General features: G+C 36.1%; 1 protein-coding gene across 1 annotated transcript in view; it reads right to left on the reverse strand.

Annotated features, from left to right (window-relative positions):
• Nucleotides 1-21086, reverse strand: part of JAKMIP1 (janus kinase and microtubule interacting protein 1) — a gene marked incomplete at its 3' end in the record, with an annotated part of 86593 nt that overhangs the window by 57295 nt on the left and 8212 nt on the right. Inside the window, exons 3-5 of the mRNA XM_084285503.1 lie at nucleotides 13987-14481; nucleotides 2898-3107; nucleotides 2037-2156 (exon numbers count right to left, since the gene is read on the reverse strand). Of these exons, the coding sequence (XP_084141629.1) occupies nucleotides 2037-2156; nucleotides 2898-3107; nucleotides 13987-14481 (825 nt within the window). The remainder of the gene's footprint in view (nucleotides 1-2036; nucleotides 2157-2897; nucleotides 3108-13986; nucleotides 14482-21086) is intronic.

Below are 21086 nucleotides of genomic sequence, written 5' to 3' on the forward strand. Positions count from 1 at the left end.
CTATATTGCTCCTGGAAAATGCTTATGATTATCTGAAAAATTGATTTCTTGATAAACTAATCTTGTTACATATAAACTTACTGTGATCAACTGTGTCTAGGGTAGCAATCTTTCAACAACTCAACTATCCCCTGGTAAACTTTTCCTCCTTTACTTTTAAAAAAACATATACTTAATGTGTAATTAGAGCAATGAGAGAGTCAGCCAGAGGGCACAGATTCAATCTCAGCATTCTGCTGACATTTCCAAGCTGCTCAATTTTGCTCCTGTGGTCTTACGATGTTAGACAATTATGTGAAGCAAATTACTGCCCTTTCTTGTATTTGTGTGCATTCAGTATTCCGCTACTTTTATTTCTTTAATCCTTGTGTCATTTTCTATATTTTTTCCCAATAAAAGATTTTTCAATTTTCTGAGTTTTAACCAGAAATGAGAAAAAGATAATCTCTCCTGAGCTAATTTCTATGAATATTTGGTTTTCTGTTTCGTTCTCAGAATAAAATGATTTTTACAGTACTTAATCACAAGAGCTTACTGATATTACTGGGTTTATGTAGTATTGTCTTGAAATATGACAAAACCTCTTCCATATGATTTCCAAAATGCATTTCTGAAACCTCAGCATTTGACTGAGTCATACATGCCTTCCATTTAGAGGGACACTGCAGTAAAGGTGTTGCAGTACTTTAGCATTCTTCAGGGATGTTTTGAATGACTTATGTCCACAGAAGGGATTAGGAGGCTGAATAATCTTGTCTTTATATAATGCAACCTTGAAAGAAAGCATGATGTTCTTGTGAGTACAGAGTAGAGAAAAGTAACTGTACTGGTAAAAGTGGAAGAAAAAGAAAATGAAAAACCACACCACTCAGCATCTAGGCAAAGCAGTGAAAACAGATAATAGTACCCAGGTTAAAAAGCATGCTCTCCCAATAAAATAAAATAATTAACGAGGAATCAATTTTGTCATATGAAAAGGCAGTTTAGACTATATAGCTATTTAAAATGGAATAGATTTTTTTTTTTTTTTATAAATTATTATGTTCTCAATTAATCCAGTTTTACTCTAGTATGGTTCAATTAACTTTGCTAGTCTAGATTCAGCCAAGATTTTGGACAAGAAAATTTCAAAAATTAGTTTTGATAATCATCAATATATTGCAACTAAATTTAGTTCTTTCGTCATAAAGCAAAGCCCTCAAATCTCAACAGGAAAAACTAAGTATGTCAAAGAAACTATGAAGATGTCAGTGCTCCACTCAATTTATTGTATTGAAATTCTACCCTCACCATAAATAATAGCATTGCTTTACAGTCAGATACACAGGTTGCATGAGGGCAAAATTCCACCTGATTAGAATGAGAAATCCTTTCTACTGCCGCTGGGAATAGAGCATTATAACAGGACATGTATAGAACTTCTTATTGTTAAAACTCACTTTCCGTTGCAGTCAATGGGAGTTTTACCATTAATCTCATTACAAGCAATTAAGAAGAAATGCAGGCTAATAAAATTCATTCTTAAATTACTGTCATATCCATTCTTTTATGAGTTACTATCATTCTCCTAGGACAATTTCACCTACTTAAGAGATTACCCTTGAGAAAGGGGATGGCAGATTACTCATCTCCAGTACATGAAAGCTTTTTAACTCTTAGCTAGCATAAGCATGTCACAAAACTAATGTCAATTTTGTCTATTTCAAAGATTAATATAGTAATTTGAGTGCGTGGATTATGCATGTTTTACACAACATTATTACACAGTGCCACAGGCAAGCTACCAGTCTATTTGGTTACAATGGCCCCAAAATGAAATTATAAAGCTTTCTTACTCTGGAACAAAAGGGATTCCATCCATGTCTATGGTGACAAAGTGAATATCCATAGAAATGTCTCTTACCTTTAGATATAATTGATTGTGGCCAAGCAGGACTAATTTGTAAATTATTTATAACAGTGACTTTCCGGAATTAATTCATTTACCATAAAGATGCCCTCCCAGTCACCATCTGTGTTGTTACTAATTAATTTACCAGTTCATTTCTTTCATCCGCTAAGAGAGTATTTCTGTCTTCCAGCTTCCTTATTACAGCATTCAGTTCAGCGATTTTCAGCTGAAATCTCCGCACATCTCGTTCATCCAAATGCTGCTCCTTTATGTCAAAAACATACAGACATATAAAATTACCTTTTAAAATATACTTTACTATCCATAAATGTAATATCATGGTTTAGCAAGTATACTGTGTAAATCTAAAATCAACTATTACATCAATGTCTGGAAAGCATATTTTAATTAAAAGAAAAACTAAACAATAACATACTGTGGAAGTGCTATGTGATATCTTACATTTAAAAGGGTCTACTTGCCAAATGTATGTAAAGATTTCAAAGGTTGGTTTTTTTAATTAAAAAAAAGTGGATATAAATAATATTTCATATATTACTGGTAACTTCTCACAAGATTTCTTATTATCAGCTAGAATAAATCCAATGCATAGCACATGGATTAAAATCACATGCAGCTTTTGAAAACTATAGTTTCTATTTTATAATTCTAAAATTATGAAATAAACAAACAACTCTATGAAAATAATGGGATTCTAGATAAAGAAAGTTTCTTTTCAGTCACAGAAAACTAGTTAGTTCATAGACGAAGCTCACTTTTAGCTCACAAGCTAAAAGCTCTGTATCCACCTGTTTTTCAACATTTTTTGAAATTGAACAGGTCTAAGAAATTTCTAACCATCAGAAAAACACCACAATGCAGTGCAAGGCTGATTATCATGAATTAGTCCTTCTAGTAGTCCTTAAAAGTAGCCACAAAAACAATGTGAATACACAGGCAGTAATTGTCCCATGCTTCCCTTTTGAAGGGAATACAATTTTCTTACCGGGCTTCCCATCAGCTCAGTGATATCCCCCACTCCTGCAGGAAGCTCTCTCTTAGGGCTACTGTGGTATCGTTCTGCCTCCTTTACTTGGACAAGCTGTTCGTCCAAAGCTTCTTTCTGAAGGAGGAGTTTCTGTGTATGGCCTGCCTGGACACCAAGGTCTTTCTCCAGAGCCAGAATCACTCTGTCTTTGCCTTTTATTTCATCCATCTGGAAAGAAAAAAAAGCAAGAAGGAAGTTTCTATAATCCCCAAGTGTTTACTGCATTTACCACAAAATTGCAAAAACAAAGTTCTGTTTCTCTCAGATTTATACCAGCAGCCAAACTTGGGTTGCTAAAAGGAAGATATCTCTTCTCTGAAGTCTTTTTCCCTTCCCTTAAAAGAGTTTCAGCCTTCACTTGATCATGAGTTTGCTGAGTGCAGTCTCAAATCAAGTAACAAACAAAAATAGATGCAAACACACACTGAAACAGAAAAAAAAGCCACTGAAATTGTCTCTATTTTATCTGACTATACACACTATACACTTCTATTAGCTGAAGAGAAATCTCCCTTCACTATGTCCCAGAGAAGACACACAAGGCTAGTATGAGGTAAGACAAGAAAACCCCTTAAAACTCACCTAAGCTATATTTTGAAGTTTGAGCAATAAACATTTGCTGACTTCCCTCTTTATTAGTGAAAAATCACACAAGGTGAATCTCTTCACAGTCGTTTTAAAATTAGTAGCATACACACACACACATTTCAACATCAATTCTTAAGCATACCTAAGCATTTTGTGTGCCTTTGCTCTAAGATTCAAAGGAGGCCTAGTCTTTGTATAGAAGGAAAAAAGCAAATGCATGCCGAGCATTAGAATAAATTGTAGGGAGAACTACTTTTTAAACACCATCTATGGTTACTGAACTGTGTTGTTCATACATCTCGATTCCAAATAAAGCATGCTGCTAGCAGGGATCTATTGCAGCTCTCATAGGATTTGTCCCTCCCAGCATCAGTGTTAAATTCAGTTTGGTACTATTCCAAATGCTAGAAGTGCGAATCTGCAGCAGTTACTATAGAAACACAACTCTTAACAAGAATATTAACCATTAATGATATATTTATTAGAACCATGTTGTACCTCCTTCAGTTTACTAAATCATTTTATTGGCCAACAAACTCATGGAATTTTGGAAGTCAGAGTATTATATTTGTATGCAAAAAATAAAAATAAAACCACGAACTTGTTAAATCATACATGTATTGTTTATTATAGTCCTACACCCATAGAAGTCCTTCAGCCAAGTTCTAACCCACTCTCCCACACCCTGGAAAAAAAAAAAAAAAAAAAAAAAAAAAAAAAAAAAAAAAAAAAAAAAAAAAGAGGGACTGTGCAGAGAACAGCAATGACAAAAATTAAGCAGCTGCCTCATTCACTGAATGCTATCTGTCATGCACACTGATCTATTCGGGATCTCTTCAGAGGAAAAAATGTCATGTAACTAAATACTGTGGACAAAGTTTGGCTCTCAATAACACAGGTGTTCATACTGAAATAAGTGGAACTGCATCTATGTAACTGAGATAGAAACTTGGCCATGTGAGGCACACACTTAACAAGGAAGAACTAATGTTATGTAGGCAGCCTTGATTTTAATCACCCAATTAGTCACACATTTTGTACTCTTCATACTCTCACAACTTAAATGTTAAATGGAACAATATAGGTGTTTAAGTTGGAAATAAAAAGAAAGCAACAACTTTGGTGTAGACTGATAGATGCTGAACTGCAGCAGAATAAACCTTCTGAAACGTGTCATCAATGAAATGGTGCTCAGGTCACCCTTCACAGACATTTCCATGGATGAAGGCACACAAGCTCACACACATCACAAAGAAAGGCCATGAAAGAGTATGGTCTAGGGTGGGGTTAGGGGAAGGCAGGGAAGAAGGCAGAATTACCCTCTACTCTGCATACTGCTTTTTCTTCTACCATAAATTCTATGTGGTGAAAATTTTTGGAGAAAAAAAAAAAAAGAGCTTCAATCAAATAGAAAAATCATTGAGACATTGATAAGAATTGAAAATAGTAACACAATAGCCATTACTACATACTTTTTTTTTTTTTTAATTTGGACTTATATCTTAAGTTACACAGTAGAGAATCCTTACACAAGTAAACATGCATATATACACAAATGTACAGAGTACTGTAAGAGTGCTAATTTAATTACAAGCACAAACTAGCAGGATTTTCTAAGCAATTTTACTCAAGTAACTTAAAACGAACTGATAGAAATGAACAGAGAAGCAGCAATAACACCTACGCCTTGAATTCTGTTTTGGATGCCTGGTTCACAATACATTTTTCCTTTCTTGAAGGGGACAGTTACACATATGATTTCAATGTAAATATATCAACCCAGTCACTACCTCACTTTTCTTAAATTTACCGCAATGCCTGACCCAAAGATTTACTATCTTTCTTCTCACTTGCATACTACAGAGCAAATTTGTTCATCTTCCCCATCTGCTTTCTTAGTAGAGATTCCAAATTAGGAAAAAAAGAAAAGGGAGGAGGCAGGGGGAGATGATTTTTCAGGGATGCAATATCCCTCAGCTCCAAGTGGGTGAGGTGCCAGGTCAAGGGGCAGGCAGGCAAAGCAAAAGATACAAGACTAAACCCAAGTGATATCTCTCCTTTTCCTAGACTGAACATAAACTGATAGTCAGAGACAAAACAACTCTTCAAAGAGGCTTAAGCAATGTGTAGCCTTATTTTAACAGTTGTAAAAGCATTCATGTAGTCACCAAGCCAGTTCAACACCACTGGAGAACTATTCTTTTCCTGAAGAAGCCTTGCCTGGTTTGGTTATACAAAACAAAAAAGGTATTAGGATAAAGCAAAACAGCCGTATACTATCAGACTATGTATTCAGGTTTTTATTTTAGCAACAGAAAGAGTGTTTTCCATTAGGAAAATTAAATCCAAAGTGAATTAATATGCTTTCCCTGTAGGATGCTCTTTCGACCGAATACATGTTGTGGAAGTAACATTGTCATAGCCAAGATTGTCTAGGAAGCCACATTGTCTAAAGAAAAGCAATTTTTTTTATTACACCATGTGATGTAGCAAGGAAAAAAAAAAAAAAAAAAGCCTTCAGGTAGAGAAGCCCTTCAGCAGATTAAGCAGCCTTTTGCTTAAAAGCTTTTTACATCTATATAAGTTTGTTTTTCCCATAAGTATTTTGGTACTTATACATGTGTTTGTGTGTGTATGTGTAATATATATACACAAACACACACAGGTATGCCAAGGTCAGCACTAGGCCGAAGCTGATAAACTGGGATGAATCAGGTCTCACTTGATGATTTATGACATGATTCTGAGCAAGCAGAAGCTTTTCCGCTGCATTCCCTAGCCCCCCGTGGTCCTGGGAATATGGTGCAGGACCTGCCACAGCAGGTACCTAGAGGATGTTTCTGCATCTGTGGCACAATATAGATAAGACAAGCAAGTGAGAGCTTGTCCCACTGCTTTTGTCTTTTCTTCCCTGTACTACTATTCATTTGAGACCGCTCAGTAAGATACAAAGGGTAGAGACCATCTTTTATTCCAGCATATTTAGCGAGGTGAAATCCCAATCCAAGCATTGGCTCACAGGTATTACATTGAATCAAATAGATAATCCCAGAAACTCCTTCCAACTGCCTGTTTTGGTTCCTAACTTTTTCTCGGTTTTAAAAAATTGACCTTTTATTTATTTATTTATTTTTTCTGCAGCTATACAACACAACAGGGTCACACATATTATTTTGCATTCTGCTCCACATGGATTTTAAAACATTTTATAAAAGTCACATTTTTCTTTATGCAGTTAAGCATGCCACAATTCAGCATAAAAAGTGATTCTGTGATCAGAAGGCAGTGGAGCAGCAAGAGGTTAGAACTTGTTTTCAATTATATGCTTTGAGAAGGGAAGTAGTAGAAATAACTTCAGAAAGAGCATTGAAAAGAAAATAAGGTCAGCTGTAGTAGGATATTACTACAAAATCACCTTGGAAGTAACTCTGGTGTTGTTGGTTAAAATTACCGCTTTCTGAAGTATCATTTCTTAATTAATGGGTTTTGTACTGTCATATATTAGGTGCGGAACACAGCAATTACCTGCATTATATCCGTGAAGAGCTAGTGTTTATAGCTTGTGCCAAAATTGCATGGTTTCCTAAGAACAGGTATCTAAGCCTCCTAAAAGCTATGAGAAACGAGCAGAAATAAGTGTTGTAATAATATTTATCAGACATGAAAGAAAACCAAGCAGCCATTGGAAAAAGTATCTCTGTGCCAATTATCCTACACTTCAATAGCTGCAATGAAAGAAAGTCTGAGACCTTTGGGGGAACTTTAGCCTCTCACCAAGTTGAAAGAGAAATTCCCAGGGAATTAAAAGCAAGATCTATCAAGGCAGTCACATACTCAGTTTTCAAAGTGGAAAAAGCCAGCTGCTGCATGGCCAAATGTAAGACCCATCCATATCAAAGTTATCTCCTAGCCAACTGCAGAACAGAATTCTACAGTGCTTTTCTCCAGAAGAACTTGAATTGATCTTTATACTAAATGCTTGACATTGAAAATAGGGTTATCTTGACAGGAGGACTGCTAGTTACTTGGAAAAATAGAAAGGAGAGACTACTCAAATAAATAGTTAGAACTAAATAGAATTAACAACTTTTACATTAATAAAAGGCCAGTAAGATCTAATCAATATTCTACACTGAAAGCACACCTGGAGAGAGGAATCAAAACATTTCTAGGCTGTGTGTAGTCTCCGCTACAGCAGACATGGTCACCTATTTATTTAAATGCTTGCTGCTTATCTAGGAACCTCAGAAAAAGAGGAAGAAAAGATGCTAGGCATCCAGTGGAGAAGGAAGGGTTATATGTGCAAGTAGTTGGGACTTATTCTTAAAATTTTCCTAAACCACTAGACAATATTTACCACCAATAACTTTTTTTTTTTTTTTAATTAAGGAATATATTAAAAGTTTTGATAAATTATACAAGATACACTATAAATACAGAAAATTCCGGAACTTTTCGATAGGTTTCCGGTATATTTCTCAAAAGAAAGCACTCTGCAGTACTGTAGGTGACTGCAGCCTCTTAATTGTTCATTGAAAGAACTGAAACAAAAGTAGTCAAATGGTGGAAAAAGTAGAAAAACGCAGTAATCCAAACTTCATGATCTCTTGTCCAGGCGCCACACCATACATCATTTCTGTGGGTTCTTAATACTGTCTAAAGAGTTATGTACTTTGTAAAAGTACATAAAAGTCTGATTTGTGACCTACCTACAATAATAGAATCCTAAGAAAACACTAAGAATAAACACAAAATGCTGAGCCTGTATTATAAAGCACTTCCATTAGATCTGCTTGATTCAGGAAAAATACAAGGCTCGGGTGGAATGTTGCCCTGTTAGCTCTTGAGAGGAGAAGCATAAATCTTCAGAGGTCTGAAAGCAAAGTTTTATTTGCAGTCCTAAAATGCTGAAGGTGGTAGAAGGGTCTTTGCAGGAGATTAGTTCAGCCTTGGAACGTAACTGAAACAGGCTTCTCAAACAGATGGCAAAATCCAGAGCAGCAGCATACAATTTGATATCAGCAGCTGCGTGCAAAATACATACACATTTAAGTGGGTGATAAGAAGCATGTCACAGCAATCTCTACCCAACCATGCATGACTGCACACACTTAGAAAATTCAAAGACACACTTGGAAGATTCAAAACTCAGCTTCCAGTTTCAAAAATTCACTATTTGGGAGAAACAAAACTCATGCTTATATCCACTGCACAAGTGAAGTGAAAAAAGCCATGCCCCATCACTCTTTTCAAGTCTCAGGGCAGCAGAGGAACAAAAAGTCCCCCTGCCAATAGCCAACTACCAGAATTTCGAGAGAGAAAAAGACTCTTTATCACACACACTCCAGGGTGTAACCTAGAGATACAAATACCAATGCCTTAAAATGGCAAAATCCTAGTAAAGTGAATGCGAGAGAAAGTGAATGTTACAAGGAAATAGTTACAGCCAATACAAAGGATGTAATTTTGTTTTTTGGTGGAGTGTTAAACTTTTGCTCCTACTGTTTTTCATGTTTTACTGAAAAGAATTGCTGAATCTTGCAAGACAGATTTTTATTTGGACATATAAATTTTACCCCTTAAAAATTGAAGAGAATAATGCTTGTTAACTTCTTCATCAACTACCCAGATGAAGAAATGGAACACCAGATTTTGGGAGCTGCTACAGTAGAGATGTCTGCCATTCAGAGTGACTTTGACGTGATGGAGAAATCTCATGGAGTTCACCCAAAACAGATAGAAACTCTCCGGACCCTTAAATAGTTTAAGCTCTGCAACAGAAAAACGTGGAAGTCAACTGCAGCTGATGGTTCAGCAGAAGAAGAAGAGGAAAAAGAAAAAAGAAAAAAAAAAAAAAAAAAAAAAAAAAGGAAAGGAAAGAAAACAAGAAAAGCCTTTGGTGTTGCTACCACTGCAACTATAAATGGGGACATTGGGGTAAACCAGGCAGATTTTTCTCAAAGATGAATGGCAAATGAAATAGCAAAATGAAAAGCATGGCAATCAGTGGTAACAGAAAGAGGAATTCCAACTAGGTCAAAGAAGAAAGACATTTCACTCCGTAAGTATTGGGGCTGCCATAGAGGATGTGGAATCTTCATCTTCAGAGATTTTCAAATTTGACTGGATGAGGCCCTGAGCAACATGATCCAACTTTTAAGATAGCCCTGCTTCGAACAGGATTTTGGGATAACCTTGAGACAACCCTCAGAATCTATTTTTTTCTATATTTTATGATACTCCAGTTCACTTATGAAATTCTAATGCTAAGAAATACAGTAGGTCATTATAGGCAGACACACACAGTAAGAGCTGTGCAAGGTTAGAAAACACCAACTTACGAAGGACTAGAGTTGAAATCTGGACTTTGGTTTTGTTCTGAACTGGAACAATTCTTGCTTTGAATTTAAATCCAAAAAAACTACTTAATCTATTAAGTTGAATTATATTCTTTCAGGTATGGCATTTTGCCATATTTGGGAAACACTAAACTGCAGAAGAGTTCCACGATGGAAGGAGTTTATAATTCATGCAACAATTGGCTGACGGGTCAGGCTCATAGGGTAAATGAGGTTACATTGGGCTGATGGCCAGTACATTGATTTTGTGAATAAGAAAATTGTGTCTATTTTACATTAAAGTGACAAAAGTCTTTCAATTCATTTAAATCTGAACTGTTTAGGAATGTTCAGGAAGACCGTGTGTGTGAAGACTTTAACTAGGTTGAGCAGTATTTATCTGTAAATTGGGTGAAAGATTTGATGTTAAAGAAGTTTCCAATAGAGGAAACTTGTTGCATGTCATTTACATGACAAGCTTACTGGAGGCTCAGGAAAAAAATGAAAAAAAATTTACTTTTCAGCATTTATCAGGTATTTTATTAAATTAACTCATACCACCCCAGACCTCGTCGGGAAACTAGACATACTACTTACAAGGATGTTATTAAAAGTCTGTTGATATAGAGCTATTTAGGAATGTACACACTTGTCAATGTACAGCCTCCATCTGAATATATGTTTTGGAACCGCTTATAGTGATGTTCAGTGGATAAAAATGTGCTAGTATGATTCTGCATATTCTTTTTTTTTTTTTTTTTAAATCTGATCCAGAAAAACAGACTTTAACACTTTTCCTTCATGCAGATTATTTTTCAGTTTGCTATTACTGATTTTATTCCCATTTACTGTTTTTAATGTTATTTCTATATTTAAGAAATGCCTCAATCTGTATCATAACAGTTTTCGTTCTATACTGTATAGTACTCAGACTCAACTACTTGGAAAATATTGTATGAAAAAAAAAAAAAAAGGAGAAATAATTGTTATTGCATTCTTATCTTCTTCTTCAAGTTGTCTCTTTACTTTTAAAGCCTCTGTTTCACTTGTGCCTCCACTTTGTTTACTAGTTATTTTTACTTCCAAGTTTTATGTATTTTCTTTTGGGAAGAAGGAAAAAAAAAAAAGCCATGTCCACAAGCATTCCTTGACTCAATGAAAACATTTATATAACTGTTATATGAAGTCAGTTACAGGAACTGAAAAATTCCAATATAGTTTCATACTATATCAAGAAAAAGAGTAACATATTCTTTGTAAAGTAGCTGTTTTACTTTCCCTTATTAGGAACTAGAATCTTCCCATTCATCTTGTTTGTATTGAGGCTTATTGAGTATTTTTCATGGCTCAGTTCAGAAGTGTGAAGACATATCTCAAAATCGATAATATTTCTAAAATACTAACATTTGTACAATACAAGCATGGCTGTTAATGCACCCAATGTAATTACATCCATATATTCATAGACAATGGATTTTTCTTTTTTCTTTTCTCAATACTTTTTTTTTTATTATTTTTTGACCGCAAGCCAAGAAAAAGCAAGATTTTGCTCAAATTAGTCATGGGTATTAAAACCATTGGTAATAGTATTGATTTTTTATTTTTTTTTCCCAGCTGCAATATTTATATAGAATAAATCTGCAAAACCTGTGATCTAAAAATATAAAAATAAATCTGTCAAGTCTATCAGGACAATCATACACTGAATCCTGATTTACTTCATCTGAGTTTCAATTATGGTATGTCCAGCTCATTTTGGCCATTAATACCAAACATACTGATTTCTTAATACTGCACATACAAAAAAGCATGTTAATTGAAGCTCTGTTATGGATCTGCACTAATACTGCCTGCCACATTCTTGCCATTTCATTTCACAAGGGTAGGATCTAAAATAATAGAGTACCCCAAATCTGCTACAGACACAGTTGATTTGAAATTGAAGGCAAGCATCCTTTGCACTATTTAAAATGAGGGGGCAGGAGGGAGGGAAATATCCTGATAATCTGACTCAAATCCCACTTACTCTGCCAGCAGAAGATAGCAACACCTAAAAACTCTGCAGTGTTTTTTTTTGTTTCTTTGTTGTTTTTTGTTTGTTTGTTTTTTAGCTTGCCCCAGAGTAAAAGAGTGCCCTATACAGAAACAACTGCCTAAATCATTATGAATTCCTGGAAGAAACACTTTTTTTTTTTTTTTTTTTTGGTAATAAAAACTCACACAATTTAATGAAAAAAAGTGAAATTCATAATCTGAAAGGGGTCAAGCCACTGCAGGGCAACACCAGACTTCTGATATTTTTCTGATATTTTTCCCCACCTTAAGGTGGAGAGGAATATGAACACTTCTAGTGAAAGGCCATGAAAATAATGGCAGAATTCCATCAGAGCTGGGAGTAGATAACAGGAGTTATCTACACATGCTTTAAATATAGTCATCTTTTATGGACATAGTTGTACTGGATAATGGAGGAAGAAATGGATTAGCCCAGTAAGGCTCCAATTACTATTCTGAATGATTTGATAGAATTGTTTTGTGCCAGATGAGAAACCCTGAATGGCCCTCTTCATCACTTTCATATCACAGCAGGCTGAAAGGTTTGACTGTTGAAAGAGAAGTGCAGTTCCTTTACAGTACCACTCAAAGACACACTGTAGGTGTGTTTACTGGGGTAATTCATGATGACAAAATCTGGGATGCATATGTGCCTCACCTCACCATTTCTTGGGTTTTAAGAAAACTAAATTTAATATCAACTATTCTCTAGAAAAACACAGGTGACAATGCAGTAAGCTCCTCTCCTCCTTAATACTTTTTTAAAATTACTTGTGCTTTATAGTCATGATTTTAAGACTCTAGATGTATAATATGGAACAAAACATGAAAGAAACTATGCTCTCAGTAATATCATGTTGTCAGTCTTTGCAGTGGTCATTATCAAGTGTGTTTATCAAGGAAATGACACCCCTGAGAGTTGATCAATATCCGATCTATTTAAAGCACAAATATTAACTGCATTAAAAGCTTTAATTGCCCCAGAAAGAAAATCATCACCCATTCGTAGCTTTCCCTCACCATCTTTTTTCCTAAGGAACCAAAGAAATGAGAGGACGTATCTGTATAAGCATAAACTGATAAAATATTTTTTTTTTGCTTCAGAAAAAGGATGTTTTCTTCCATTTAAGATGCAGACTTTACATATGAGAAATATAATAATATATTTTTTATAATTTTACATTTTATTTGCATAACTATTGTACTGTTAGTTTAGCCAGATTAAGTATCAGATCTTGAATATGCACAGAAAGTATCATGGTACCAACACAAATGTCCTTTGATGTTGAACTACTCTGCGTACACTGATGTGTACGACCCATGTTATAGATTCTTTATCTTTTACAAAGCTGCAGAACTTGAAATATTTGGGGCACTTGCTGTCAGGAAATTTTGTCCATTCTTCCATTTTATACAAATGGCATAGTCTGGCTATCTGTGCTGAAGTTCCACAGCTTATGAAACATGACAAAAGCCTGCTGTCCTGCACCCTAATTTTTCTGCCCTTAAAAGGCATAATAAAAACCCTGAAATTTTAAAAAGCCAAAAAGAGTAATAATAGTTAAAATTGAATGAGCTGGACAATGATTCAGAAGGAGAAAATACATTGTCTTGGTTCATTGCAACTGGTTCACGCATAAAATTATAAAATCGCTATGAAAATTTAGTTTTGCCATCTCATAAAGGTGTTGTTGAACTAAAAAATGATGAATGCCTCACTGTTTTGATCAAAGGGATTTTTGTAAAGAAATACAGCTCAGGCAAGTAGGAAAGGGAAAATCAATTTCTTTGATCTGTTGAAAAAATTCACTCTGGAAAGTTTTGGTTTACTCACATTTGACTTGATGGGACATAAAACTTTTAATTGGGTTGAGACAGCCATGGAACCAAGGCTCATCTATGCTGTACAGAAGAAAGAGTAGTGGAACTAGCAGCCTATTGTACCAACCAACACTGATAAAATATGTCACTGCAGAACAAGTTAGATATTTGTTTGTGGGTAGATAAAGCAATATATTGAACACTGCCATAAACTGCCATAAGCATGTACAACTTAATGAACTTACCAGCCTGCGGATATCTCTCTCACATTCACGCTTTATTCTATTAATCTCATCCTGATGGGACTGATAAGCCATGCGCAGATCAGCAGCTTTCATTTTATCTGCCTGCATAATGTTGTTCAAAGCTTCCTCAAGCTGCTTTTTACCAGATTTCAGCTCCAAGATCTCCTGTTGCAACTTCATTCGTTCACTGTCAAACGCCTTCCGAGCCTCCTCTTTTGCTTCACTTAGCAGTGCTGTCTTCACTTTGTCAGCTGCCCCGTCCCGCAGGACATTGACTGTTGACTGCAAACGCTGAATTTCACCATCTTTGATTTTCACCATTCTCGCTACTTCCTGCTCATGCTGCCGAATCAGTAGCTCTCTGACACTCTGAAGCTCCTTCATTTTCTCTTCATGGAGCTTAGCTTTCAGTTCAGAAACATAGGCAGTGTGTTTGTGCTGCTCCTGCTCCCTTTCTTGCTTAACCTCTTGGATTTTCTCTCTCAATTTACCCACCTGGAACGTCAATATAAAATATTGATTAGCAAGTACCTCTACACCTTTAAAAGTCATCAAGGGAGCTTTGTCTTAAACCTTAAAAACTTATCCTGAATATTGAAAAGCAAAGACTGCATACCTGAAATTTCTCTCTTCAGTAAACAGCTAGAGAACTAGAGCTTGAAAAAGGCTATGCTTGTTCCTGTGTGTGCAAAGGAATCTGCTGTGCAGATGTGTTACTGGCAACAAGATCTCAAAGTATTAGGTGATAAAATAAAACCAAGCAGCATCCAACCCTGTCCTTATTTCCTCCATCAACCACCCCAAATTACTCTTATCCACAATCCCTCTATTGTGCCCAACAAGGTGAGAGAAAAAGAAGCAGAGACAGAAGTGTTCATATTTATGCTGTGAAGGAAATGCTAGAAAACCTTCTAATATTCAAAGGGCCATACTTCAAGGATCCTCATAGGGACTTAGATCTTTACATACACTTAATTATTTTATTCCCACAACATCCTTCTGTAGCTAAGAAGCCATACCACTGTGTTACAGATGGGATCCCCAGCCAGGCATAGACTGATTTATCTAATTTACGCACACATACTGTCTTTGGGATTTGAGTCCCAAATCCTTACACCCGAATCCACTACTTGACCTAAGATACTTCCTGCTAATAAGATGAGGAGGATAATAGGACCTTACCTTAAAGTATCAGAAAGAAAAAATTGTATTAAAAAGGTGTATTAATTGTATTAAAAAATTGTATTAAAAAGGTGTATTATTAGTAGAAACATTGGGGAGGGGGTAAGTAGAGGGAAAATAAAATGAAGTTGATTTTGTATTTCCTAATTTCTTAACCACTTTAATGGGAATGTCTGTACTGGATAAACCAAATTAATTGTTCTTCTGAAAATAATCAAGTCTACTCAAGGGGTTTCAGATCGGACACCCCAAAAACGAGGTATTCAGAGTCCCAGACACCTCAGAAAATGTAGGCCAGTGACTCTAAGGGCTGGGGGTATTACTATAAAGGGCTATAAGACCTTATAAAGGCTTATAAGACCTATGAAGGGCTATAAGACCTTTATAGTAACACCCACTGTGATGAAATCTCATTATAAAATGATGCAGGCTGCACGTGAAGCAATGCTTTTTCCAGGTGGGATTAGACATTAATATATAAGGGGAGGGAAAAAAAAAAAAAAGAGAGAGAGAGGGAGGGAGAAAGACTTGCTTCTCTATTATAATATACCAGAAAGTGTATAATTTATCCAATCACACATAATGTCAGTAATAATATCACCTACAACCCCTATAGGAGTGTCAGCCAAAATATGAGCTCCACATATGATCTGCTACTCTTAAGGGAAGTCAGAGAGAAGCAGAGAAGCAGAGATTTCAAACATTTGTATTTTAACCTTGAGTGGCAATACAAAAATATAAACTACGTAGTGCTTCATGGTAAAATGAGGTTACTGAGCAGCTGAATGTTAGGCACTGCTACAGTGTTCCTAGACTGCTTGCATCTCTGCTATGCACAGCTAGGATCCGTAGTCACACAATGGATTTCATTTATGCTAAACTATGGTAAAGTTGCAACTTGCCTCAGATTTTAATGCAATATGGAGGGGAGACCTCTATTAATATTCAGACTAACATTTACTGTTCAGGCATAATTAATACAATTTATTTTTTCGCATGTCTACATTCTGCAGTCATAGAATCAAAGAATATCCTGAGTTGGAAGGGATCCACAAGGATCATCAAGTCTGACTCTTGGCTACACACAGAGCCACCCCAAAATCAGACCCTATGTGTGACAGCATTGTCCAAACACTTCTTGAACTTCATCAGGCTCGGTGTGATGACCATTGCCCTGTGGAGCCTGTCTCAGCACCCAATCACCCTGTGGGTGCAGAACCTTTTCCTAACCCCCAGCCTGACCCTCCCCTGTCCCAGCTCCATACCGTTCCCTCGGGTCCTGTTGCTGTCCCCAGAGAGCAGAGCTCAGCGCCTGCCCCTCCGCTCCCCCTGTGAGGGAGCTGCAGGCCTCCATGAGGCTTCCCCTTGGCCTGCTCTGCTCTGGGCTGAACAACCCAAGGGACCTCAGCCACTCCTTATACGTCTTCCCCTCTAGCTCCTTCCCCATCTTTGTAGCCCTCCTTTGGATGCACTCTAATAATTTTATATCCTTCTTATGCTGTGGTGCTCCAAACTGCACACAGTACTCATGGTGAGGCTGCACCAGCACGAAGCAGAGTGGGACAATCCTTTCTCTTGACCAGCTGGTAGTGCAGTGCCTGATGCACCCCAAGATATTGTTGGCCCTCCTGGCCTCTCTACCCTTAATGGAGTCAGCAGCTCCTCCCAATTTAGTGTCATCCACAAACTTACTCAGTGTACCTTTACATCCTACATCCGAGTCATTTATAAAACCATTGAGGAGACTGGCTCTAAAATGGAGCACTGTGGAACCACACTAATGAACCCCACCAGCCTGATGTAACTCTATTTACTATACTATAACCTTTTGAGTCCAAAGAAAAGTAAAGGGTTAAAATATAAGCAGTAATACCACTTCAGGAAACATTTAGAAGGTTTCATTATTTTTGTTTATTGGAACAGGATAGGGAGGGAAGCTATCTACATTTTCATGTAGATACACTGTGGACTAAACACCAGCTGGGACAGCATTATAATTACAGATGTGGAAAAGGTAACACTTCTGAATCAGGCACTGTCAGACCTGGATATTATTGCACAGGTACTGTTTTACTATTACTAGATGATTCAGATGATAATTCTTTATGAAAAAAAAAATCAACCCCAAATGGTAAATCTAGCTACTGGAAATTATCTTCGTTAGATACCCGTATTTTATTTTATAACATCCAGTTCCATTCCTATGGTCAATAACACCAATTTTCAGTGCTTGCATTAGGGTACCCAATTCAATATAAAACAAAGCTAAACCTATCTACTATCACAAGTGGATGAATTTATAGTAAAATTTTCAAATGAGCCAACACTCACAGTGACTTAAATATATTAGTTATTTCTTTACTGATGAGTGAAGAAAATTGCAATGAAATTGAGAAATGAAACCCACAAACAATTACACAGGAAAGCAAATTGTATAATGGCAATTATAAACAAGGTTAGTACTTCTCCAGAACTACAGTAATTTAAAATTAGTTATACTGTACATTAAGTATGCAACTAAAAGGCAGTTTTCCATCTAACACATTATTGATTGTTACTTCATAAAAGCATTTTAATATATGAGAAACTGATTCCAAAATTTTGGAGGAGTACTGATTTACATGAAATGGTATGCTTGCTCAGTGGTTTTCATCTTGCTCTGAATGCATGCCAATGTCTATATGGATTGTTGCTGTCTGTGACAGCACACATTAAACTACTGAGAGTAACTGAATATCATCACGTATCATCCAGTCATTTCACTTACAAAGTTTTAGCAAGAGCAATGTAAACAAAAAGAATAACAGTCCTTCTAAAATCACTGGATTTTACATGGCATCTTAAATGCATATCACTCTTCATGACCCAGTAAAACAGATGCATCCTAATTTTCAAGGTCTTTAAAAAGTCTTTTCTTGTTATTGCTTCTTATCAGAGAAGATAGACAGATCTATCTGTTCGGTCTTCCCTGAAAGCTATGAACTTCTCTCCCTCTGTCCCTCCCTCCCTCACAATACGCAAATCTTTATACTTCTTGCTTCCAGAGCAACGAATGGAATGAAAATAGTAATATGGCATTTTCCCATATACCTTACTCTCAGTTTCAAAATGAACTTAAACGCAATTTGTCTTTCTTTAGTTTCCGGCATTCCTTTTTTTTTATATTATTATTTTTTAATGAGAAAGCTGTTCTGTTCACAGGAACAATATCAAGCATAACCAAGAAATTAAGCCAATAAGCAAACAAATTCATGCAGGCTTTCAGGGCACCACTGAGAATGTCTGGCTCCATCTTTACTCCCCCTATCAGATATTTATGCAATTTTATAGTCCCTCTAAAACTTCTCTGCAAACACACACTGAGCAGATTCATACACAGTAGATTAACTCTACAGGGATTCTACCATCACCAGAAAGATTCCTCAAAACATTTTTACATTTAAAACAAGGGTCACATAGTCTAATACAAACTGATATTTGAAAAAGCATTCAGCAGCATTTCATTCTGTTTCTCTTAAATATTTGCCTTGAATTTATCTTTTGTGTTAAAGTTAGAGATCAACTAACTGTAGGTAAAAGGACAAGAAATAAAAAAGTTGACAAATTATCCTACTGTGTGACTAAATACGGCTTAACTGAATTGCAGCAATATCTACAGCAACATCTTAAAAACTTTCTTCTCTGCAACGGAATATGGTAATACAAATGTGTCATTTTGGAAAGTGTGTAGGGAAGAAAACATTTTTAGTATGGATTCCAGTGGCATGATGAGACAAAACAAAACAAAACAAACAAACAAAAACCACACAAAACCACAAAAGAACAAAACCAGTAAAATAAGAACTCTTTTTGGTACAACTGGGTACACATAAATCCAGTGGTAACCAATGCACCTCAAACCTGCTCTAGCCAAGATCATCTGAAGAATCTTAACAATATTTAATAGAAATAATTTGTTCCGGGCCTGATCTTGAATAATCCTGAGTATCTGCAAACTGCTCTGAACCATCATCTCTCCACAATGCAGGTAACACAAGCTTTCATTGCTCCAAATTCAGAGCCAAGGCTATCTACTCTAAATTAAATTGGAAAAACATAGCATTAACAGGTTGTAAACAGAAATATCAAGTGAATTTGCCATATGCTTCTGAAATTCTACATTTGGTAAGTACATCATGCACAATTCTTTTTCCTCTTTCTTTTCTGCTTTTCAAGGTATCAAAGAACATCTTCTTCTACATATATACCTCCCATTCTGCAGCTGGCTAGAAAAGGAAACTATTGTTGCCTTCATAGCAATCTTCCTACCTTGACCACGAGGGTCAAGGTGTCTAACCAAGCATTTGAACATCAATGAACTGTTGCTAGACCACTTGAAAAGCTCTTCAGGAAAAGTTTTTTTGCATCCACATCAGCCATATTGAAACCGTAGATGTCACCATCTGCTGAATGAGCTTTGCCTGTCTGGTCTTTTCCAAGGGGGCTAGTTATAATCTACAGAAGGCCGCTATTGAAACTGAAGAGTGATCAGCTTTGCAATCTCTGCATAATACCTACTCACATCAGCAATGTACTTGGAGGTGGGGTGGGAGGCAAGTCTAGAAGATTCATTGAGGACACCTGTTTGGAACAACTTTAATACATTTATTCCTGTACGGAATCCAAGGATAAGGAGGGGAAGTGCGAAGCAACCCCAAAAGCTGTGCCTCTGTGAGGCACTCCAGGGACACATAGGGAACCTGAACAGCATCGTCAGCTGCAATCTCCATCCGCTGTAACACAAACTCTCGCTTTGGTCTTTGCATCAGAGCCTACTCATACAGCCTTGGGCACTGGGTGATTTACAACTGCTGGACACCTGAAGCTCTTTCTTGGAAGTGACATGGCATTCCAATGAATCTTAGAGCAAGAGAAAATGACTTGGCAACAGGCTAGTTTCAGAATGAGGAGATGATGAAAATACTCAGCGTGGGAAGTTCATAACAATTCACACAACTGGTTTATGTGTCACAGAATAAAGTATCTACCAATTAGATTGCAAGAATTCTGTGCTAAAAATAAATTTAAAACAATTTGGGGGAATAAAACAAGCTAAAAATCTGTATTTTTTAGGATTGGATAACTTTTCAGTGGAATATTAAGCTTGTAATGTAGATGGCTGAAAATTAAGCAATATAGTGAAAGACTACCGGAGAGTTCACAGGCCTGATTGAATCTCTTTATTGGAGGTGACAGATTTTCACATCAGTCCACAGCCTAGGAACTCTTCTGGCTTCCTTCCTGATTGCACCATTGCATCGCACCTTCACAAAGTAACGGCTTTTCTCACTTCCAGTTATATAAGATATAAAAGATATATATCTAAGTTATCTATCTGCCCAATACCACTTTTTCTGTCCACCTGCCCCTGCTTCTTCTTTCTTACTCATTGTTCTTTTTCCATAGCAAAAAAACACACACTTGTTTTCACTCTTTATTCTGTCCACCTTTGTAATCATCCAGTTCTGGCATATTTGTTTTCAGCAGTAACTCTTTAAAATAAATTTATATATGTTTTATATATATTTATATATATATATTTATATATAAATATATATAAAATATTAATATATATTACACATATTTTATATAATTTTTATATATATATATATATATATCCATCTTACATTTCTATTGTAATCTTTCTTGCCTAAAGATTTTCCAATTCTGATAATCTTTTAACCTAAACTCTCAAGATTATGTGACAATATTATAGAAAATGTGTTTCTACTCATATCTGAGGATATTTTCCTGTTCTGTATTGGTGGAATCCTCTAGAAACTTCTGAAGGCTGCAGTGACTGTCCTCTTATTTCAGATCAAAACAGTTTATATGTATAATTTGACAGATTTTAATTACATAGGCCCCACTAGCATTTT

The sequence above is a fragment of the Netta rufina genome, assembly GCF_964035555.1.
Source record: "Netta rufina genome assembly, chromosome: 4".
In the NCBI taxonomy this organism is placed as follows: Eukaryota; Metazoa; Chordata; class Aves; order Anseriformes; family Anatidae; genus Netta; species Netta rufina.